Raw genomic sequence first — 24,762 nt, 5'->3', positions numbered from 1 at the left:
TCCGTAATCACGCAGTAATATGATATTTTCTTGTGAGAGGATAAGCTTTTCGCAAATCGCTCTCGGAGAATTGGATTCTGGTACAGTATCAGGTCATTGCATTCTGTATATGCAATGTTAATTTCCCCATCGGTGAAGTTGAAAATGCCACCTCTCCCATGGATTAAGCACCCGCATCACCCATAGACTTACTGTATCAGAGGGGACAGATGGACTCCCTCCCTAGTGCATCTGGTGGAAGATAGCTCCTCAGTCAAGATCGATCCCCTCTTAAGTCTTCTCTCTCTCTCTCTCTCTCTCTCTCTCTCTCTCTCTCTCTCTTGGTGGATGATGATGATGATCATGGTGGGATAGGCTGATAGGTGACATCAGCGATGCCATAAACAACTTACCCAGTAATAAACTGCCCGGCTGTGATGGTCTGCCTGCAGAAGCTTTCAAATTCTGCCACCTGATAATTTACATTTTGCTAGCTTCCCTATTCAATGTATGCATAATTCACCACTTTCTCCAGACTCCCTACTCTTAGTTCACTTAATACCATTAATCAAAGCAAACTAAAGGATGCAGCTGACCCTGGCAATTCTCGCCCGATTGCAGTTATTACAATTATGTCAAAGATACTTAAGTCATTTCTTCTAGTAAGACTTCTCCTCTTTCTACACACTACTGACAACCAGTTCGGATTTAAAGCAAACCACTCGACCAACACCTGCATCTACATCATGAAAGAATTGCTGAACTAGTACTTATCATTAGCCTCTCCTGTATTCCTATGTTTTGTAGATGTGAGAAAAGCATTTGACAGAGATAACTACCTGAAGCTGCACAAAAGAGGCACTCCTCTATATCTAATTGTCATTTTATATTGCTGGTTCTCCACACAGCAGTTCTGTGTCAAATGGAGTAACATATTGTCATACAACTTCGGCTTCCTCAACTGGCTCCAGCAAGGGGGCATTCTCTCTCCATACCTGTTTAATACATCCACAGATACCCTGAATGTCGAACTGAACTGGCTTCCAATCAGATGCTCTATCAACGAAATTTGATATCCTATACAACAAAACCAAGACCCAGTGCATGTCACTGCTCCCAAGATTGCGTAAGCATATTGCAGAACTACAGATTTTCTACAGAAATCGTCTAGAATTTGTGCATGAATTTCCATATTTGGGCCACATCATCACAGATGACCTAAAAGATACGGCACACAAAAAGCAGAGGCGTTGTAAAGTAAGTGTAACTGGCAATATGGTTGCAAGGAGGTTTGTCTTGTGTCACCAAGACATGAAACTGCTGCTCTTCTGCTCGTACTGCTACAGCATGTACATGTGGGTGTTCCCTTTGGACAAACTACCTGTATACCCAAGAGGCTATGAGACGTATCACTGTAGTTCCCAGTGACATTCTGAGACGCCTCACCAACACATCCCACTACCTTTCTGCCATGCAGATGTTCATAGAAAACCACCTGGATAATTTAGAAGTAATTGTTAGGCGAACAACTTCCAGCCTGATCACCCGATTGGGAAACGGCAGCAATGTGCTTGTACGATACACCGTAAGCAGTGAGGCAAGAAGATCTAAAATGTGGGAAAGATAGGTTAATGAGGCATCAGTACCGTAAATGTCGTTATCTTCCTTCACACTGGGGTGACCTTAGTTAATGTATATACATATGTACTGTATTATCTATTTTTGCAATGTTTTAATGTATCATCTGCAGAATCTGTTATCATTATCATTATTATTATATATTATATTGCTCTATTATTATGATTATTTTTTATGATTATTATTATTGTCATTGTTATTATTATTGAGATTTGCTTTTTTTCACTTTTCGTAGTTAGCCCTCTGGACCTAACTTCTGTAACCAGCTAAGGTCCCTAGCTGGAATTCAGTTGTATGCAATCTGTTTCTAACTGTTATCATTTTCAATATTTTTATTTTTATTCTCAATATTAGTGCTGTCGTTACCATTATTATAATTACTATTATAATTATTATAATTACTACTTCAGCGATGGTGTGGATTTGCCAATTATCATTTTTATCATTTTATCTTGTGTATCTAGATTGCGTGTATTGTATTGTTTCCAGTATATCCCATGTATAAGGCCCTGAGCCACAATAAAGATTATTATTATTATTATTATTATTACTTTTTTCACGATTTCCTTTTCCTTATACTGACTCCTGTATACAATACTATGCTTTGATTAACATTTGCGATTATAACAGTGTCTTTCTTGCCCATTATACTGCATGCACAGTACAGCGTGCAACAGCCAACTGCAGTTGTTTAATTGCCTGTATGCATTTTATCTTTTTATGCATTTTATCTTTTCAGACATTTGTGCCCGAGAGACTGGTTCCAACAAGCAGGCTGCTAGTAAGAGCTGCGCACTGTCGCTAGTAAGACAGCTCTATCATTTGAATTTAATTGAAGCATTCACAGGATCATTTAAGAAAAAGAAGGCAGAGCAGCTGAAACCTTATGAAGTGACACTTAGCCCAGAGTTAATAACACAGTTGGATGGAGTTATAAGGGCATTAAATCTAGAACCAGTAGATTTGGTAAGTAAAATTGGATTTGTAATGTGAATGTTTAATAATTTTCCTAAACTCTTGACCAGTTTTTCCTCCTCCTGTTTCATGTGCCTTTCAGACTTTGGCCAATTAGTAATTCATGAGAGTGAGTAAGGATTGTAAGGTGATTAGGTTATATTCTTCAGAATTATGATTTTGAAGATAGTTATTAGTTGTGGTTCTGTACAGGTGTGGGGAGATATAATTAAACATGGACCTCTACTGAGTAATATACTGTCAATCAAATGGTAAAAAATTTTAGCTATCATGGGAGGAATATTTAACATAATATATCTTTATTCCACAGGAATTACATCGTGTTTTCAACTTATGCTGATGCTTTGTTTTAATCCCATTACATTCATTAGGTGAAAGTGTCCAGGGGCAATCGTAAAGCTTTTGAATGAATCTGCACTCTGTTTCCGTAGCGGTGTCGTTGTCACTGCACCTCAAGCAGTGCACTGTAGACATTACTTAATGTTTATTAAGCATCCCTTTAGCCTGTAGCTGCAACCCCTTTTATTCCTTTTACTCTACCTCCATTCATATTCTCTTTCTTCTATCTTACTTTTCATCCTCTCTAACAATTGCTTCATTGTGCAACTGCAAGGTTTTCCTCATGTTTCACCTTGAAAACCTTTTTTTCCTCAATTTGCCTCTTGGCACTGAATGACCTCATAGGTCTTAATGCTTGGCCTTTGGTCTAAATTTTATATTCCATTCCAATATGGACATTGTAAGACCTATCTCAGACACATGTTGCAATATAAAAACTAAATATCTTGAAGAGGTCAGCCAAATATTTAATTTACTCATGTTTAAATTTAGAGAAGGAACATCTTGTATCAAAACATACCCGTTTAGTTCTCAAGTAACCAAAGGATGAGATCCTCAAGCTTTTAATGTACTGTAATGCATAACTCTTCTACACTAGATCATGATTTTTCAGTTCTTGTTCACTCTCAAGGTTGCTGACCTCCTGGGTGTTAAAAAGTATGGAACAAGTAGTTGTATATTTCACTAAGTCACTGACATTTTTTTCAGAGAGGTATTCCTCCACGTGTCCCAGTAAGTTTGGTACCCAGTCTTCAGCTGGCTGAATTTGAGTGTCCAGACAAACCAGATACGATGAGCAGCGGCGTTGTTTCATGGTCACCACCTCAGCAGAATTGGAATCCCTGGACTGCATGTAACATCGATGTTGGACCACTGGCAAATGTGCGTAAGATTAGAACGTGTGTGTGGGTGTAATATAGTGAAGATTCATGCATCTTTAATGTAGATGAGTTTCTTCAGTTGTTATTGAAAGATCAAATCAAGCCCATGGTCACTAGAGAGTAAACATCAAAAGTTTGTTTTGATAGGATATTAACTTTGTAGTAGAGTGATATTTTGTTTGACACTTCTTGGAGATCTTCAACTGCTGAATATTTATTGTTGAGTACAGTATATGTAATTGGGTACCACTTTTTCATGCCAAGCAAATAAATTGAAATCGTGAAGGGAATGTGATATCTTTAGATGTATACATGTAATACTTTTCCCAGAGGTTGCATAGGTAAAGTATCCAATTCTTTTTCCCCCAGATGGATCTTGATGAACATAGCTTAGAACTTCAAAGGTTATACCAATGGCGTCTCCAGGATGACAGCACCCTCCAGGCCATTATAGATAAGAGGTATTCACTCCCAGTGTATAACAAAAAACAAGAGATTCTGGAAGCAATTTATGATAACCCAGTCACTATAATAAGAGGCAACACTGGCTGTGGAAAGACAACACAGGTAAGATTTTGCCTGCTATTTATTGAATTATACCCTAGGATGACAAAATTTTATTGCAATTACTGTACTTACCAAGTTGGGACTACAGTATATGAGAATTTGTTGGGAAATAGGTTTTCTGAGGGATCGAATGCTGAATTATTATAGTTTTACTCGTGACTAGGACGAGATAGCACAAGACGCTGGACCCCAACCATGGTTCAGTTTTACTGTAGATGGCACTAAAGGTTTTTTTAGTCCTTCAGTGCCAGCTGCATTGTGTTCTGCATTTTACACATTTCACTTTTTCATTTAGCCAATAATGTTGACTATTGTATCTAGATTTTAAATGCTTATATGGAAATAATATTGTATTGCTCTGTGAATATCTAATATTGAATCTATAAACATCATCTTACCACATATTTATTTGTTCCTACATAAATACAAACACTTGGTTTTTACATGTGGGAATACTTTCAGCTCAGCTGGAAACTGGTCATTCAGTTCTAACAAGGTTGTTAGGTGGTTAACTACCAGTGGTAGGGTGGAAAGTCCCTCCCTTCATCCAGCAGTGCATTCACTTACCTTCTGGCCACCATACAGGCAGTGCACATCTCGTTCATCCTTGCCTGCTGACTTGTTTTTTTCAGTTCGCTTTTGTTGCAATCCTGGTTTTTTTGCTTTGATCGTTCTTTTTGTGAATATTTGTAATATTTGAGATAAAGTGATATGCAAACCCACGGTTCATCACAGCCTAAGGTGGGGAAGCCTTGTGTCCTGAGGCATTGCCCAGGCACAGGGACCAATCCCTGCAGTTGCTTCCTCTCCCCCATTGAGATTGATCCACACTCATTGTGCACACAGTGCCATCGCCATGAGTGCAAACAAAGTAGCCCTTGTGTTGAGTGTTGTGTTTGACCTTCGGAGCAACGGGTGCAGTTCGCTCAGAGGAGAAGTACAAGAGGAAGGCTTCCTACACATCGCCGGAGGGTAATAGCCCCCCAGTGACGCCAAAGATTGCCGATCCATCTAACTCCTTTCTTCCTCCAGCGAAACTGCCTCTCTTTGCTACCGCTCCCACTCCTTCATGATCTCCTATTGCTTTGTCAAGAGAGAGTCCTGGGGAGAGGGGGACCAGGATAACGACTCTGTCTGTGTCTGGTTGTTTGGGGGAGTTGGGGGAGGAATCCTCTCAGAGCGAAGGGAGGCATCCCCAATTAACCCAACTCTTCAGGTTTTGGGGAGATCTAGAGAATGTTAGGGGAACTTAGGGAGCTATGGCCCTCTCTAGGTTTCTCCAGGGAGCCTTCAGTTAGGGGGTTGATCTCTCACCTCCTCCGTGCCTCTGTGACAACTCCTGTAACTGCTGCTTCTGTAACTGTGACTACGGCCAGTTACAATGTTGACTGGAACTACAGCCACGGCTGTAGCCCCATGATCATGCATGCTGCCCTGATCCTGTCGACCTCCATGGCCTCCAACATCCTCCTTCTTAGGGGACTTCCTCCTTCAAGCCCTAGTGGAGAAGCTTCGACGCAACAGCAAAAGGTTGAAAGAGAGACCTTGCCAATTGTCTTCATCACTGTGTGTCAGCACCTCCTCCCCTTCTTCCAAAGGTCCCGTTACGCAGACAAATCAGAGGAAGAAAAAAGTCGATTCTCCCTACTGTAAGAAGGCCCGTAGGTCTTTGCATGGTCAGACAATTTTTTGCATTGACTGCCCATGCCAAAGCCACTTTCAAAGACAGTTCTGGTTGCTCTGCCATCATTTTTGTCACCATTTCGTCTATAACTGCATGATTACGCTCAGGCCATTACTGATGGGAGAATATGCTGCTGTATGCATCACTTGAATGTTCATGTTCTCACACATTTCTAGAAGCATGTTTTGGCAAACTCCCCACATTTATCACACAAGAATTTCTCAGGGGTTCCCAAACCAGTTCCCAACCAAGTCTCCATAATTTTCTCTATCTCCTTGGGTTCTTTACTTCTTATCACACAAGATTTTGAGAACCTTGTTGCCATATCCACTATATGCAGAAAATATATACCCCTTCTTTTACACTCCTTTAGGTCTAAATGCCACTACTTTATTGAACTCCTTTGCCATATTTACACTAATAATTGGCCTGGATGGCGTTTTTTTTATATTTGATGCATATCTCACAGCTGTCTGACACTTCTTGAGCATACATGTAGCACATTTTGTCCTTAACACCAGCATCCTTCAACAGCTGAATCAGTCTCTTAGATGTGGCATGACCGAATTGCTGATGCAATATTTCTATCCTCTTCTTTTCCTTTTCATTATCTCCCAATTTCGTCATTATTTCTTCTGTTTTCTTCAAGGCTTCTTTCCCATCCCTTGGTGGAAGGCACCACATTACCATCACCAAACTTAAAAACATTTCACTTTCTTCCTCTTCTATTCTCATTTTTTCCTCATCTGGTAAAGACTGTGTATGCTTTTAACCAATCACTAGTACACACTGTAGAACTGCAGGCTGTGTCCAGGACAGCATAATTAATAGATTCTGTCATCAACACTGACATCATTTTTGGATTTTCAGTAATAGAATATAACACTTCCTCCTTTACTCTACTTACATACATTTTTTGGACATGCTGGAGACAGATGGTGCTCTGATCCACACACACACAGCATTTCCTAACCTTATTGCATACGTTAAGTGAGTTTCTCTGCCTATTTGTTTCACTTATGTTTGCTATGCTTCCTTTTCCTGTACTGTACCTCTGAACCTTCCATGTCCTCTTCCACAAGTAATGACATTTACCTCTTCCGTGCTAAATACTGGTTCAGATTTTATCATCACAGCAGGGGTCTCACTCTCACTCCTGTTTGACACTGCACACAGTGGTAACACTTCTTGACTTCCAAAAAATTTCCCAAGGGCTTGCTGCATGGAATCAAACATTTTATCTGTTTCACTAAAGGACACTGCTGTCAACTCTGTTTGTCTTTAACCTCAAGCCCTGCACTGTCTAGTAGCTCAAATGCTAAAATACATTATAGTATACTTACTTTGTACCTCTCCAGAGTTGCATTTCTTTTCACAGATTCCAAAATGTACCTCTCCATTGTATGTTCCTTTTCCTTTTGTAGCTGCCAAACCTTGTCTATGCCTCATACGCTGCTGACATCTCATCCTTCTTGTAACACTTGTCCAATTGTTGCAGCAAAACTTTCATTCCATCTTCAACTGTCAACTCTTCGCTATTCACTTCCGTAAAAATTTTGCTCAAGGTCTGTAAAACTTTTGCTCCTTACCTTGCTTCTTTCAGGGAATGCCAGGGCAACAACCACAGCTTGTTTCTTTTTCTCGATACTTGCAACAAGTTGCCATGCTTTCAGCTCTTTTTTCCAGCAGTCATAACCGTTGTCAGCGCCGAAAACTGGCAACACCAGCTGCCCGTCACATTCACCAATGCTACCGATGTTTACGTCGTCTTTTTTTCTAATTATCATACTCATTAATGTCCTTCCTGCCACAGCCATGCTCTGCTACCATTTGTTAATCATGTAGACCAGTGTGGTAGGAGAATCAAAGGCAGACATAAAAAACTGACTGTATTTATCTTGGAGATCCGACCCACCAAGTGCCTACATTCTAACCCTTCACTCGGTCCTACTTTGCAGCACAAACATAAACAAATGACGAGCGCGAAGCACAGTATCATGCAGAGTTAACAGTCCAGACCCTTTTCGAATCAATGATACTTCGGTCAGAGGCATGGGGCTTCTTCCTTTGCTCTACACGGCTAGGAAGAGAGTCCCAGATAAGGGGAACCACCAGTCTGTTCAGAAGCTTACTCAGAATCCTCCCACCAAAAAGACCAAGGGTTTATATTTGTGTAGGAACAAATGACAAATTTTAAAGTAATATGTATTTTTCCAAACATACAAACCTGAGGTCTACATATACTGCCCACCTCAAGCCACCCCTCGTTCTGATACCTGAGCCAGAAGGTAAGTGAATGCATTGCCAGACGGAAGGATGGGGGCTCCCCACCCTACTACTGGTAGTTAACCACCTAACAACCTTGTAAGAATTGAATGGCCGGTTTCCAGCTGCGCTGAACGTATTTCCACATGTAATTTCCTCAAGTTTGTGAGTTACGAAAAATACAAATTACTTTAAAATTTGTTTTTAACAGGTTTGCCAGTACATACTTGATGCCTGTATCCAGTCAGGTTCAGGTGCATTCTGTAACATCATCGTCACCCAGCCCAAACGAATATCTGCAGTTTCAGTGGCTGATCGTGTTGCTCAGGAACGCGGAGAGGATTTGGGTAAAAGTGTTGGATATTCAGTGAGGTTTGAATCCATTCTCCCGAGGCCTTTCGGTGGAGTGCTTTTCTGCACAGTAGGTGTTCTACGTCGAAAGCTGGAAGCTGGTTTGAGAGGTGTATCCCATGTCATTGTTGACGAAATTCATGAGAGAGACATCAATACAGATTTCATCCTTATTGTTCTTCGTGACATGGTAAGTTTTTCTTTAAAATTAGATTTTAAAGACAGCTTTTTCAGGGAGCAATATAGTAAGCATGTTTTGTAAACTGCATATGATTGTGTTTACCGTTGGTGTGTGTGTGTATATATATATATATATATATATATATATATAGCAATATAGTATATATATGTTTTGTAAACTGCATATATATTGATATAGATTAGATATATATATATATATATATATATATATATATATATATATATATATATATATATATATATATATATATATATATATATATATATATATATATATATATATGCAGGCAGTCCATCGGCGATCCGGGTTTACGGCACTTTTCTAGCGACAAAAATCAGCAATTTTTTACGCCAAAAATTGCCAATTTCCACTTACTGGCACCAATACATATCTAACAGAGGCGCCGATTCATGGTCAGTGTCCATTGTGAATGCAATGGACACTGACTGTGAATTTATGCTGAAGGAGTATTGGCATAAATTCATGATTGCCACGTCTGTCCGTCATCGACCGATAGTTGAATGACATGAAGGAGACCCTTAATGCCTGCTGGAAGAAGTTGTGGCCGGAGTATGTTCATGATTATAAGGGCTTCTCAACTGAAGAAATTCAACATTTGGCCATTGAAAAGGTGGTCCATCACCCCAGATGAATTCGGCACCCTCATTGATGCCCACTCTGACCCCCTGACGGACCAGGATTTGGAAGAGCTGACGAAGTCTGCCACTGAGGAAGAAGACAAGCCAAGTTCAGGAGACAAGGAGGAGGATGAGGACCTGTCTTTGGAACGTCTGTCCTAACTTCAGAGGATGATTAAGGAGGCGCAGGATATGGTTTCGTTATGGGATCCTTATATGGAATGCTTTTTAAAGTTTTCAAATGCCTGTGATGCGGCATTGGCGCCCTATAAGTAAGCCCTCATCAGCATGAAGAAGCAGCGACAGCAGCTGCCTACACTGTTTATTAAACATATGAAGAAGGACTCTCCAAAGCCTCCCCAAACCCCTGAAGAAGTGCCTCCTCAATCACCTGAAGTGTGTCTCTCCAAGCGCCTGAAGAAGTGGCCCCCCAGTGGCCTGAAGTAGTGCCTCCCGAAACCCATGACGAAGCACCTCCTGAAGAAGGGGAGGAGGTGCCCCCAAAGGAGATGTAACTCCTCTGCTTTGCTGTGCAGTCATATCTTCATCGTCATTCATTGGACTACACAGTTAATTCATCATCATAATCTTTTATCAACATTCACCACTGGTGAGTATCCATATGATTTACATAATCTTAATATGTACGTAGTATTAAGTATTTTATTGTGCATAAGTATTTTTGTTTTCATCTCTCTCTCTCTCTCTCTCTCTCACACATACCAATGTCTCCCCTGTAAAAGAAAACAGGACAGCTCGAATAGTAACTGCATGAAAGAAAATGTGCGTGACTGAATACACAGGGGGACTGGATTATTTTCACAGGTAGCTGTAAGCCATACAGTACGTACGTATATTTTTAAGGGTAAAATGTTTATGATGACTTTGAAATGATAATAATGTAATTTCAAAGATTAATACAGTAATAGAATAATAGTTTAAGGTATACTTGGTGTAGGATGATAATTTAAAGTATATATTTGGTGTTTGAGCTTTCAAGATAGGCAGTTATAAGCATTTTTAGATGGGGTTTTAAGTATTTGCTTATTTTAACTATTGGGGGGTACATCCCCATGAATACAGGAGGTTGACTGTATTAAGTGAATTGCTGCAACAGTTTTATATTAAGAAAAAAAAGTAGCAAAACACTTCCCTTTACAGCTAACTTCAATTCGTGATACGTATTCTTTATGTTGTTTTTAGGGCCGTTTTTAACATAATAAATTACAACTCATGATCTTTACAATGACATCAAGTTCCTTAACATAGAATGAAGTATAAAGTTACATGGTTCATTAGAAAAAAATTAATGCATGTCCGTACGCATGTATAAACTTAGTCAGTTCATACCTTTGGTAATAACATAATCTTGAATCAAAGAAAATCTTTCCCTTCTTGGAGAAATGTTAGGCAACCGGTTATTTATTGTTTTGAATAAATACACTTTGATAAAAGATAGAATTGAATATTATATCATTCTAATATGTAACCCTGAACAGTTTTATTTTCCAAAATGATGGGAATGCCATTCCTAACTGTGTATGACTACATCAGCAAAAGGTACAAATTTTTGTGTTGTGTAAGCTGTGATCACTTCAATGAACAGTAGTTGCCATTTCTTAATTTAATCCCTATTTTGCATCGTATGTATTTAGCCCCCACAAACGTAGATTCTGCAAGTGCATTTCAGAAAAGATTCCTGAATGTAATGATCTACATTTCTGTAAAGTTTTAGTCTAGAATTCTCACTCATCTTCCAGGTAATCAGTACCAAGCAATATGAAAAGAAACTTGTCTTCCCTGTGCACTGAAGTGTTTTGCCAATTTGCACGATAATTAATCCCAACTGTCAGCCGCTGGAGTGTCCAAGCATGATATTTCAGTTATTCCAGACCTCATTTAAACCGGCTTTGTAACAAAATACGTCAGTGTAACATCACAAAGCAGTTGCTATAGCACACATTCCTAAGGCAAAAACAAAGTAGAAATTAATGAGGAAATTCGCATTTGTCGGGCTACCATAGCCTGAGGGTTTGCAGTGGGAGGAGTTTAATGACGTCACCAGAAAACTTGGAGCTTTCCACCCAAGCTACTCGTGAAACTTAGAACGCTTTTGAAGAAAAGGTGGACTAAAAATGAAAATTTCATTTGTTTTATCTGTGTTTGTATGTGTCACGAAGTAGGGGTTTGACTTTGAGTTATAAACCTTCCTGGGGTGACATAGAAGCCATGTGCAAAATTTTTCTGAGTGTCAAGCTGTTCAGATTTCTATAGTGCAAACAAATATACAAACATTCACTCTTATATGTGTGTGTATTTTACTATGTATAACTGAATCCTAAGATATAGAATGTGATGAATGTATAAATAAAGGCAATAGCCACAAAGGGAAAAGTGAAACACGGCATGGTTGCTAGGCCTTTCGACTTACTGTCCTTTACTTAGCAGCCTGGTAAGTAAAGGACAGTAAGTCGAAAGGCTTAGCAACCACTCTGTGTTTCACTTTTCCCTTTGTGTCTATTGCCTTTATTTATATTTTACTATGAAGTGATGTGACCCAATGTTTTGAAGTCTCTTGTCAAGGTGAGAGAGCCCATTTAATTTCAACCTACACTGGTATTTTTCTGTTTGTAAAATTAATTTCCTAATTTCTTTTTAATTGACAGGTCCGTGCATTCCCAGATATTCGTATCATTCTTATGTCAGCCACCATAGATATAAGCCTGTTCTCAAATTATTTTGAGAACCCTATTGTGGTAGAGATTTCAGGTCGGGCTTATCCTATACAACAATACTTCCTGGAAGATTGTATTGAGCTTACAAAGTTTGTTCCTGTTCCCATCAGTAAGAAGAAAAATGAGGTTGGTACAATGTGCACCTCAGAACTTGTGGTGTTGAAATATAGTCTTCGGACATTTGTCCTTAATTAATTATGAATAACAGTTGTGTAGGGAGTTTGTGTGGTAAAGCACTGAAGATAGGGTAATCCAGGCAGACCATTTTTTTTTTTTTTTTTTTCCAGGAAAATGCTATTGGCAATTTTACTTATTAATGTAAATATTCTTGTTAATCATGGGTGCATCTTTTGTGAACCTGATTATTCATAGTGTGCTTTATCACCAGAAAATGCTTTGAAATTAACTATTAAAGCAAGCTACTTTGGACCAATAACCATTTGTCAATAGTGAGAAAGCAAAGACAAGAGAGAGTATATTGTGGAAGAAAGTAGAAAATAAAAGTGTGTATATACAACAGTTGAGTGTTTCAGTTCAGTTAGTAATCAACTAGACAATAGTAAGATTAATGTCGAAACAAGTACCACTTACAAAAAATACATATTTGAGAAAATTAATGGTGTTGCCAATTAAAGAGAAATTTTTAATTCAATGTTGTAAATATTTGAATGTTTTGTGATTTAAAGATATCTTAATTAAACTTAATTGGTTTACTAAATTTTAACACCTTAAACTGAAGTATTAGAAGATCAAGAAAGATGTGAATTTGATGACCAGCGCTCATTTCACTAGTTTTTACAATGATGATAAAACCAAATTTACAATTCCAGAGAAGCTTGTTAATATTTTTCTTTAATGCAATCATTGTGCTTTGGTAGGAAAAGTACAATGAGCTACCTGGTGATGAACCCGAAGAAAATATGAATTACGTGAAATCAGACACGTACTCGAACGAAACTAAACGTGCTTTGGCTATGATGAGTGAAAAGGATATGAGCTTCGAGCTGATCGAAGCATTGCTGAAATACATAAGGGACCTCAACACTCCTGGGGCTATCTTGGTTTTTCTTCCTGGGTGGAATCTTATATTTTCTCTGATGGAGCATCTGAATCATCACCCAGCATTTAGTAAGTTAATCGAGGTCTCTTTAGTAATGCATGAACAAGTATACAGTAGTATTAATAAACAAAGACACTCAAGAACGTTTTTATTGTAAGATCATTCATTTCTCCCTGTCTCTTAAAAAAATTTTATGTTCAAAGTTAAGCTGCTTAATTTACTACAATTGTTTTAACATCTAGGTCGCTTACATAATTATATGTAAGTTACAAGATGAGAGGAGCTGCTAACAATTATGCAGTATTGTTTTCTGGGTACTTTTTTCCAGTTAGTTTTCAAATGGCAGCCTTTTCCTTTAGGAAATGATGGATAGTTTCAAAGATGTCCATTTCAAACTGGAATATTGATGTGCTATTAATTTACATTCTAGTAAATCTAGTAGAAAGTCTGCCATTGCCAATGTCGTTACTAAAGTATTTTCAACACTCATAACTTTAATTTGTTGTTTTGCATGATGAGAGTAATTAGACAAAGAATATTCTGTTTTAGTAATTTAAAGATAAAATACAGTATTGAAGGTTTTTCTTTTAACTGTATAATGTGTCCCTAGAATTAAAGGCATAATTTTTAACCATAGGATGTAATATTGTAGCTACTTGCTGTTTCTGATATTGTAGCTACTTGTATGCCAAAAAGGTTGGAAGACGTTTATGTTTCCTTTGTGATTTGTCCTCAGGTTTGGAACTGGATGGCAATTTTCAGTGTAATTTGGACATGTTTCCGTATCTCCTTTTTAGGTAGTCGTGATTACTGTATCTTACCATTGCATTCTCAGTTGCCGTGTGAAGATCAGAGAAGAGTGTTTGAACCTGTACCTCCAGGTGTGATTAAGGTTGGATTTCACTTTGCTGATGTCTTCCTTTCTTTTTGCAGTATTATGATTAAAGCAGCCAATTAAGTATTATGATTAAAGCAGCCAATTAATTAGTTTTACCAGTTAGTACTCCTGTAACCATACGTTTTCAGATTATCCTTGCTACCAATATTGCTGAAACTTCAGTCACCTTCGATGATGTCGTCTTTGTGATTGACTCCTGCAAAACAAATATGAAAATCTTTACATCTCATAACAACATGACAAATTATGCCATTGTTTGGGCATCGCGTACAAATCTTGAGCAACGAAAGGGTCGTGCAGGCAGAGTCAGACCTGGTTTCTGCTTCCATCTTTGCAGTAAAGTAAGTTACTAATCCAAATTTTGACTCCCTTCATATTTTTGGCTAAGCTGACAGGTATCTATAAATATGATAGGGTGGTTTGGTTGAACTGTGTTTTTCTTTACAAATGTGAAACTCACTAGGATTATTGTCTTGTGATAAATATTAATCATTATTGTGTTAGTGGGGTATACAATACTGTACATGCAGGCAGTCCCTGGTTAATGGCGATCCCATTTCACGGCGCTTGTCTAGTGACGAAAATCAGCAATTTTTGGCGCCAAAAAATGCCGATTTCCGCTTAACGGCGCCAACAATTGGGTATTGGCACTGATATATTCCTAACGGAGGTGCCGATAACCAAAAATCGGCACTTTTCGGAGCCGATAAGCCCCAAAAATCGCCAACCCTGAAATTGCCTATATTCCGTTCGCAGCGAAACTGTGATCTTCATGTGGATAGAAAGTTGTCACATAGCAGACTTGCATTCTCCTTATATATATATATATATATATATATATATATATATATATATATATATATATATATATATATATATATATATATATATAAATCAGTAAACCCCTGTATTTGTGGGGAATGTGTACCGCCCTCCCTCCCCGCGAATAGCTAAAATCCATAAAATACTTAAAACCCCTCAAAAACACTTATAACTACATATATTGATCGTTTAAACACAAAAAAAACCTAAAAATTTTTATACCTAAGTATTTTAATAGTTTTATCATAAAAAGTGCATTTAGTCATGAAAATATGAAAATGCAGTAATTAGTGAATATTTCTCAGTGAAAAATACCACGAATGGGCAATTTTCCACAAATAAGGTGCATATACGTTCCACAGAGAAGTCCGCGAATAGTGAGACCGCGAATACGGGGTGGGGGGGGCGGCGGGTTTGAAAAGTACACTAAATTGTTAACTGTGGAAGAGGGAGGGAATATTTTTTAGAATACTCAATAAATTCATTATTAGACAATTGATGGAGCAGGATTGAATAAAAACTGATATGGGAAGTAAAGTACAAGGGGTTTTCAGAAGGAAGATGTGGGAGGGGTAGACCATTAGAAACATGGCTGAGAATGGAGTAAAGTAGCAGAGGAGTGCTGGGACTACCTGGGGAAATAGCACAGCTTATTAAAAATAATATTTTAAATGCTGAAAGAATCATTTTTCGGACCACTGTAAATGGCAGAATTATTAGTTTTCCAATTCTAAAAGTACTGTATTTCCAAGTTTAACCAGACTACTTACAAGTTTAAGCTTGTTGCTCTGTTTAGGGGTAAATTGCCACCTGTGCATTCTTCATGAGTAATGATGTGAATAATTTGAAGATATGGATAGAAGTAGTGATATGGATTTTGCAACAAAAGTAGAACCAGTAATCAACAAGGTATTTATATAAGGAGATGGGCTGCTATGAGCTTTTAAGTGTTTTTTAGGTATGTCTGAACATGCTATATTTACAGGAACGCTTTGACAGCCTTGATGAACATATGACTCCTGAGATGTTCCGAACACCACTTCATGAAGTTTCCCTGTCAATCAAGTTGTTGCGTCTTGGATCCATTGGAGAGTTCCTTTCAAAGGCGGTGCAGGCACCTCCCATAGATGCTGTAATTGAAGCTGAAGTCATGTTAAGAGGTACTGTAGTACTGATGTACTTTAGTTTTGAGATCTTAAAATTTGAAGGTGTGAACTTTCACTTGGATATACTGTATAGGTATTCCATGTTACTCATTATGAGCAGCTTATTGGAATTCTTAAAATTTTGTAATGAGAAGATCAGCAGACATGTGTTGTTCACTTTTTATTGAAATGAATTTATATCATTGTAACACTTTTTAATTTACTGCTTTGTCTATGTGCATTAGTTAGTATTGCCAAAAATTATATATTATGTAAAAATTGAGTAGAACTGCATTACATGTAAATGATGGAAAATGTGGTACACCTGACAATATTGACTTTTCTCTGATTGAGGATGATTTACTCAAGTAGTGGATTTAGGTTCAACGATTGTGAGAAGTTCGATGTGCTGCTTTAGCTGGGTAAAAGTTGACATTTGGTAGGATGATGTCAGAAGCTTATTGAACCAGATCACACATTCAAAGCTGATGGGGGTAAATTTAAGTTAATCTTTTTCAGAAATGAAGTGTTTGGACAGACATGATGAGTTAACACCCCTTGGACGAATATTGGCCCGTTTGCCCATTGAGCCACGGTTAGGGAGGATGGTGATATTAGGATCTATTTTCTCCTGTGGAGATGCTATGTGTACAATAGCTGCCCATAATTCCACTTCCCCGGAAATCTTTATCATTCGTATGCATTTTGCATCGGCTTTTTGACATGAAGGAAAATTTTTTTGGCAGTGATGTATTGTAACCTTTTTTTATTGTAATAAGATGTTTTGCGGAATGTACTAGTTGTTATGCTGAACTCACTGCATTCTTCTCAGAGTTGATTTTATCCGCAGCTCCTGAATCCAGGCGACTGAGTCCTTTCCAGAAAGCATTCTCTGGCAACCGTTTTAGTGATCACATTGCAGCCCTCAATGCATTTAACTGCTGGGAAGAGGCTCGTGTGAGTGGAGAAGATGCAGAAATCAATTTCTGTGATTACAAGGGACTTTCAATGCCAAGTCTGCGTGTAACTTGGGAAGCTAAGGTAGCTTACATTAGGCAGTTTGCTTTTAGGTACCTCATAATTGTAGCCACATATGGTTAAATCTACATGTGGGGTATGTTTGTAATATCTCAGTTACGCAGCCACATGCAAATCAGTAGTTTTTGAGTAGTACAGTGGTTGAATGACTTTATATCTTCCTGAAAAAGATAAATATTGGCTTTGTGTAATTCTTTACTTGTAAAGAGCCTTTATTTTAACAGAACCAGCTCAAAGAACTAATGGTAGCAGCTGGTTTCCCAAAAGAGTGTCTTCTCCCACAGACCTATAATTTTGTTGACCCTGATCCTCAAGTTGATGTCCTAGTAGGTCTAATGACTTTAGGACATTACCCTAACATTTGTGTTCATAAGAAAAACCAAAAGGTTAGTTTAAACTCACATTTATATATTCCTGTACTAAAGAATGTATTTAATTTAATTGACGTTACTCCACTGAAATGTAATTTATTGGAAATAAGTATGATTTTTATCTGTAAGAAATACCCAACAAGTACATTTTTAAATGTTTCTTTATATTTCATAGGTGCGAACACAGGAGTCCAAAACTGCTTTCATCCACAAATCTTCTGTAAATTTCAGTAGCAAGGAAATTCATTACCCATCACCATTCTTTGCATTTGGAGAAAAGGTAAGATATATTTTTCCTTTTTTTCCCCCCATTTGGTATTAGAGCAGATCTGTAAAAACTACCCCAAATGGTTCATGAACCCCATCGATGTACACAAAGGTTGTGATTCAGACTTGCGTGCTGATGAGAGAGAAGTAGTTTTTTTATCAAAGCAGTGTTCACGATATGAATGAAAACTTTTGTTCAGTTTTTATAGTGTTTGTGTTAATTAGTATCAAAGTGCTAAATAGTCATATGTAGCTATTTAAATCCAAGTTGTAGGGTTGAGAAAAGCATTAATTTTTGCAGTTTAGATTTTTTTCAAAATGCATCTCAAGCTGCTGAGCCTAGGCTGTTATACTGTACTGTATGTCACTGGTTGAAACATTGAATAAATATTCAATGGACTTTACTTACTGATATACACACATTAATCGCATTGCATTAAAGAATAGTAACTTTATCAAAGCTAGGAGTGAAATAACAGTGAAACTTTTCCGAGAGAGCAAGAAAGAGGAGGAGGAAACAGACTGATATTTATGATACTCATAGAAGTCAGATTTACTTGTAATCAACAAATGAACTGAGACTGAAAATCATATAAATTTAATGTAAATATTCTCACTTCTTGTGTGGACTACTGTACATGTAAATTGCACTTTCATGACTCTCTCTCTCTCTCTCTCTCTCTCTCTCTCTCTCTCTCTCTCTCTCTCTCTCTCTCTCTCTCTCTCTCTCTCTCTCTCTCTCTCTCTCTCTCTCTCTCTCTCTAATTTACCCCAAGTATAGGTCAAGTTAATATCTCTTAATAAAAAGTAATTAATATAAAAACCTACAGAGAAATAAATAATTCATAGTATTTGTACACACACACAGACTTATACAATAAAAATACTGTGCCAGAAAGAGAGAGATGTGTTTTGTAACTTATTTTAAAAAAAGAAACTGAAGCTTTATGAACTTTATATTGTGTTTTGTGTATTTTACTTAAGTTGTACATCTCAGGTGATAGAATCACTTCACTGAGCATGCTTTTGATAAGCTGTACAGTACAGTAATGTATTATATGTGTTTATAGAAGCAGCTCGTTATCTGAAATTGAATGAGTAAATAATACTCTTCCAAATTGAATGTTAAATACAAAATACTAGTTAGCAGAGGCTGTATGAGTTGGCTGCAGGGTATCATCTGGTCTATGTGTAAACCTTAGTTTCTTAATGGTTTTTTTGTTACTTACAGGGACGGCGGGCATCCCTCTCCCTTCCCCCCAATTGTTTGTCAAGTTAAGGTGTTTTTTCTGTTATTCAGTACAAACCTACTGTTTAGAATAGCACAGTTCGTGGAGATCACTAATTGGGCTTTTGTAAATGATGAGGTTTTGTGGAAACATTGTGCCTTGTTTAACACTGAACTTGCTCTGTAATTTCTTTTCTGATCTCACCATGTCTAAGTGTGCATTATTTTGATCCAGATTCATACAAGAGCTGTGTTTTGTAGGCAAATGACTATGGTAACTCCAATACATCTGATGCTGTTTGGTGCTCGAAGAGTTGAAGCCGTAGAGGGTGCTGTAAGTATTTTAAGAAACTTCGGCTTTATTTTTAACGTGTAATTTTATGAATAATTCTTCATGTCAGAATTTCACTATGTAATTCTTGTTATTGACATTGTTGTATTTGTATGATACTTTCACATAGTCTTGTATTACAGTTCATTGATATGTTTTTTAAACTGAAGAGGAGTATACAGTACTTACAGTAATTTGACCTTTTAGTTGGGTTATTTTATTAGTAGTGCTTAATGTGTGTGATTGATTTATTTCTTAGTGGGGTGCATTTGTATAATTGGACCATAAAACATGATGCTTCAAATGAAGAAAGGTTTTCAGCCATAGACCAAGGAAATGGCCAGTGCTTGATATATTTTTTGCCTCATTATTATTGCTGCTTCTTTAGTATCTGAAGTAAGTTTTTATAGGTTCTTTAATGTTAATCAAAGAAATTTTATTAAAATCTCTATTTTATTAAATTATTTTGAAAAATATTTTAATAAATAAAACCCAAACTTTAATATTAATAAAGACAAATCCTTCAGGCCAGTGCTGTGAGAGGTAAATGAATTAGCTTTGTGGTCTTGTTAAACTACTGAATAATAATACTAAGGTTTGCTTCAATATTTTTTTATTTAGCATAACTTTTGATATCCCTTAGATTTATGTCATAATTCATTATAAGTCTTTGCTGTGGAAAGTTGAGGTACTGTAAATTTTTTATAAATATAATTATATTTATCAAAAATTACAAGGAACCAGGCCAGGGATTAGTTCTGGAAACAGATAGGTCCACAGGGTTTACTATAGTTAGAGAGAAAGAAGATAAAGACTTTCTTGCCAGGGAGAAAAAACCAAGAGTGAGAGTGGTAATAATGGTTTAATTGGCTATGCTACACTGATAACCTAAAGAAACACTGAACTCTTTAACTCAAGTTTTTAAGAATACAGGAGTGAAGAATTGTAAAGGTAGAGTTCAACATAGACTTTTAATTAAATAGACTTTTAATTAAATTACCTTTTAGATGTATTGAAGTAAAATAGGTTTTTTGATTGTCCCATTGAGCCTGTAATCAGTGTCTTACTTATGGGGTGAAATCCCTATCCGAGTCTTGCTGAACTGTCTTAAGTTAAGATCCAGAAGTTTCCTGCCCTGTACTGCCTACTGACACTGTGTCTGTTGCTTTACTTTTCTTTGATGAAAAAGAAGTGAGCTCAAGGGGATAGGAGAAAGGCAAACCCTATGTGATTACTGGGTTTGTATGAAAAAACAGGTCATAAATCAACAGTTTATGTAACTCGATTCATTGTGCATGTCTTTAACGTTAGTTAGGTGGAAGGAAAGCTGTTATTTTATTTTATTTTTAAGGGTGTAAAAATAATATCTGATCGCTGGAGTTCTCAGTGAAAACACTTTCATATTCAGCCTTGCTAAATGTTCAGATTTTATTTGTTTCATGTATGTACAGTACCTTATTTGAATTTGTATTACAGCAGTACAGTATATTATTTTTTTAGGGACATTTTACCTATTTCAATCTGTATTTCATCAGTATATTATTTTTTCAAGGACATTTTACTATCTCCATAAAAACAATCACTTAAGTAGAATTTTGTTGTAGGAGCTACTGGTGTTTTCATTGTATGTTAAATTTAATTTTTCAAAACCAGCCAAAATATTTTGAATAAGAAATCTTGCATACAAAAATTCTTTCGAAAATTATTTATTTGTTTCTTTGGGCCAGTGTCAAATTGTTTGTTATGCAAAAGTTAGCCAGCTTTGGAAATGCGAATCCTCAAGTATAAATGTTTGTGAGCCCATGCTGAAGTTGACAAATTGTAAAGATTGGATTGATGTTAGTACCTGGTCTTTGCCATCTGTGATATTGTATTTTCATTTTTCAATCCGTTTAATATATGAAGTAGGTTTTGAACTGTTGTTAATGAATACAATGAGCATTTTCCCCTGAAACTGGTATTTCTGTTGGACTCCAAGTAGTTTTTAATGCAACTGAGGGGTTTAAGAGTTATTCTCCCCCCTGCCTGCTTAGTTGTGTTATGCTAAAAGATCCAAGTATAACATGTATATCAAGGCTTATTCGTAAGTCAGTACAGGTATTTCCCCATTTATGATGTTTCATTTTATGATAAATCTGTGCGACAGGCACAGGCAGCAGCGTACAATGGCGTCATGAACTTCTTGGAGTTTTATTTTTATGGTACAGTAATTCATATTTTATGTTTATGATACAGTAATTCGTATTTCATTAAAGGATATGTAGGTGCAGTTACTGTACTGAGAGAGAAAGAGAAACTGAGGTATGTTTACATTAAAGCCTAATACAGTAACACGCACACACCCTTACATTATTTTGTTTATATTTTATGCTATAGTATTCTTGTTTATATTTTTACTGCATTTACTCATTTTTTTTTATAAACCAAATTATAAATGCAATCAAGTCCATAGGTTACATGCACATGCACACACTCAATTCCATGCCGTGGGTGAACTTGGTACAGTATAGCCTGTTGGGTTTTGTCTTGTCTACATATGAAATAAGCATTTTAAATAATTTTATGGTGATTAGAAATGAAATATTCTCTTGTTTACTGTTATGTCTGCTAATCATATCTGGAATTAACTAAACTTATAATAAAAATGGTACAGTAAATCAGGGGCGGAGACAGACATTGTGAACATCTGGGCTTAACCCTGAAGGGGTCCTCCCCCAGAAAATTTTGAATTCCTTAAATGTTATTTCCTGCATTCTAGTCCATTTTAGGGTGGCCTGCTGGACATTGGCAAATCCTAAATCCCTTCCGATTCATAGCCTACATTTTCAGTTACACACCCTGAGGCTACTTAACAAGACTGCTGTTCTGCCAGACATCAGTGTTTAGAACACTGAGTGCACAATGTATCTGTTCCCTGTACGGGGGTAGTGCCATCACTGCACCTCACGGGGTGCACTGTAGGCATTACTTACCCCTTTCATTCCTTTTACTGTGCCTCCATTCTTATCTTTCTTCAATCTTGCTATCCACTCTCTCCTAACAATTATATCATCATGCAACTGCGAGGTTTTCCTCCAGTTACACCTTTCAAAACTACTTCCTCTGTTTCCATTTCAGCGCTGAATAACCTCACAGGTCCCAATGCTTGGCCTTTGGACTAAACTCTATATTCCGTTCCATTCCACAGTGTATCTGTTGGCAGAATTCTAATTTTCTTGTTGTGTTGCATTAAAATAATAGCATTTTAAAAATAAGGGAAACAAAAGGTTGCTGTTGTAGGCTAGTTGCCCAGTAATAAGTTTTAATGCAATTTATAGGGAACACTGTGTCAGGGTTGTCATAATCTTTAAAAGTTTAAAAAGATCTTGGGCTTTTTAAGTGAGATTTGGGGCTTCACTCCCAAAAGGGCCTCCCCTCTGCCACAGCAGTAAATCAAGCAAAGCAAAAACAAAAAATTGTAACATACTTACGTACATACGCATTTATTCGAAGGCATCGCGAACTTCTTGGGAGTTTTAGTTATGAAATTTTATGTTTGTGTATAGTAATTCACATTTCAATAAGGGATATGTACAGTACTGAGAGAGAGAGAGAGAAAAAAAAAGTATACCTTAGTTTTACCAGACCACTGAGCTGATTAACAGCTCTCCTAGGGCTGGCCCAAAGGATTAGACTTATTTTGCGTGGCTAAGAACCGATTGGTTACTTAGCAACAAGACCTACAGCTTATTAGGTAGTTGGTAAACAAACGAATCGGCAGGAAACAGCTGTTTTGTGAATGTTAGGGATTTCCCTGAATTATTTTTAACATGAAGTATGTTAGTTTACCTTTGTATATCAATTTTACATTTATGTCCAGAAATAATAATAATTCCATTAATACATTCATTTCTGTAGCGACTAAAAAATTATTTTCCTAATTCTTTCAGTAGTAGGCTGAATCAGCTGATTCTGAAAATCAGTTTTCACCAAAGGCGGGACGTTTGTTTTTTTATACATAATAAAGTGATAATAATGCAGTATAAATGGATTCTATAAGTAAAATAACAGTTTCATTACCATTACCTTCATCTTAAATACAGCTGTAATAGCCTCTTTGACTTTTGCAAATGGATACTATGAGTGTAATACCTGGGCCAGCTATAATAGTTCACACACAGCCTACACATTTTTATCTCGTGTATGGTAATACAATATAGTGACAGCTGATAAGGAAGTTGCTGTATAAAAATACATTACTGGTCACAAAACCATGGTAGGCTTTGGGTATAGTGTGGGCTAGGCTGCTATACACTGTATGTAATATATTATACTGAATACCCTAGTGTAGGCTAGGCTAATTCCAAGTTCTGTTTTTTCAAGAAACGATGGGGTTTTTGTAATGTAACCCCATTGTAACGGGAAATGCCTGTATACTATATGGGGGTGAACAACTGTTATATAATTATGTACCATTTTAGACATAACTTCATACTAGTATCCCTATTTTGTTTTTTAGGTGCGTTTAGATGGCTGGGTATATTTGGACTTGGATCCAGAGATAGCTGCAAAAATCATGGTCTTGAGGCCATGCATTGATGCTTTGATAGTAAGGGGCACTTCAGATCCAGAGCACATAACCGAACTAAGTCGTCTAAATGAACGGGTTAGATATTTCATTGTAAAAGTTCAAATTAAAATAAATTGTCTAAGATTGAAATAATCTCTCTCTCTCTCTCTCTCTCATGAAGTGTATATGTCATTATTTCAGATTTTGAATTGCATTCGTCAGTTGTGCCGACTAAATGCTGGCAGATTCGAAATGGATCCAATTTTAATGGGAAATACAGGTTCCTTCAGACCTCCTCATCAGTTCTGTAACTTTGGTGGAGGGCCTCCAAACAAACGAATGAGAGGTGATGATGGACCCAGTGGTAAGTATCGCCCCCATCTTTGTTTCTTCTCCTTAATAGCAGTGTATGAGTTAGTTATGTTTACGATGGGTTCAATGCATTATGTTTCTTATATTTGTGATCATTGTTAATTTTAAATGCTTTAATGTGTAATTATAGGATAGAATAGTTTTAGTAAATGAATGAGTTTTAGTTATTTTAATGCACTTGGGATGTATTCTTGTGCTTTCCAAATCACACATGATGCTGGATGTAGCACATGACTTCACTATACAGTAGTTTGGATACATTATATTATATTCAATCTATTTTATGTCCGATAACTTTTGCAGCCATATCTTTTGAGTTGGTCCAGGCCTAGTTGCAAATAAGCAGTGTAAAGCATAAGGGTAGCTTCAGGCTTTTGTATTGATATTTGAGTTTCTAAATTAGGATTTAATATAGTGCTGTTTAAGA

At 37.0% G+C, this 24,762-nt stretch overlaps 2 protein-coding genes across 9 annotated transcripts in view; one reads left to right on the top strand and one right to left on the bottom strand.

Moving 5' to 3' along the window:
• Nucleotides 1-24,762, bottom strand: part of LOC136841836 (uncharacterized) — a 125,792-nt gene that overhangs the window by 31,595 nt on the left and 69,435 nt on the right. The window lies entirely within an intron of this gene.
• Nucleotides 1-24,762, top strand: part of LOC136841835 (ATP-dependent RNA helicase A protein-like) — a 40,216-nt gene that overhangs the window by 12,470 nt on the left and 2,984 nt on the right. For 2 of the 8 annotated variants that reach the window (XM_067109213.1, XM_067109214.1), the window contains exons 7-22: nt 2,357-2,583; nt 3,640-3,813; nt 4,182-4,379; nt 8,540-8,869; nt 12,186-12,380; nt 13,133-13,382; nt 14,112-14,206; nt 14,341-14,553; nt 16,020-16,194; nt 16,699-16,875; nt 17,030-17,220; nt 17,442-17,603; nt 17,764-17,868; nt 19,319-19,417; nt 23,913-24,059; nt 24,165-24,327. In XM_067109213.1, coding sequence (XP_066965314.1) covers nt 2,357-2,583; nt 3,640-3,813; nt 4,182-4,379; nt 8,540-8,869; nt 12,186-12,380; nt 13,133-13,382; nt 14,112-14,206; nt 14,341-14,553; nt 16,020-16,194; nt 16,699-16,875; nt 17,030-17,220; nt 17,442-17,603; nt 17,764-17,868; nt 19,319-19,417; nt 23,913-24,059; nt 24,165-24,327 — 2,901 coding nt within the window. Of the gene's footprint in view, nt 1-2,356; nt 2,584-3,639; nt 3,814-4,181; nt 4,380-8,539; nt 8,870-12,185; nt 12,381-13,132; nt 13,383-14,111; nt 14,207-14,340; nt 14,554-16,019; nt 16,195-16,698; nt 16,876-17,029; nt 17,221-17,441; nt 17,604-17,763; nt 17,869-19,318; nt 19,418-23,912; nt 24,060-24,164; nt 24,328-24,762 lie in introns of those variants that run through there. The other 6 variants (XM_067109218.1, XM_067109219.1, XM_067109215.1 and 3 more) reach the window with 5 other exon arrangements.

Source organism: Macrobrachium rosenbergii, chromosome 9, assembly GCF_040412425.1.
Source record: "Macrobrachium rosenbergii isolate ZJJX-2024 chromosome 9, ASM4041242v1, whole genome shotgun sequence".
NCBI classification, from domain to species: Eukaryota; Metazoa; Arthropoda; class Malacostraca; order Decapoda; family Palaemonidae; genus Macrobrachium; species Macrobrachium rosenbergii.
Note: the sequence above shows the minus strand (reverse complement) of the source record. Positions and strands in the feature narration are given on the sequence as shown.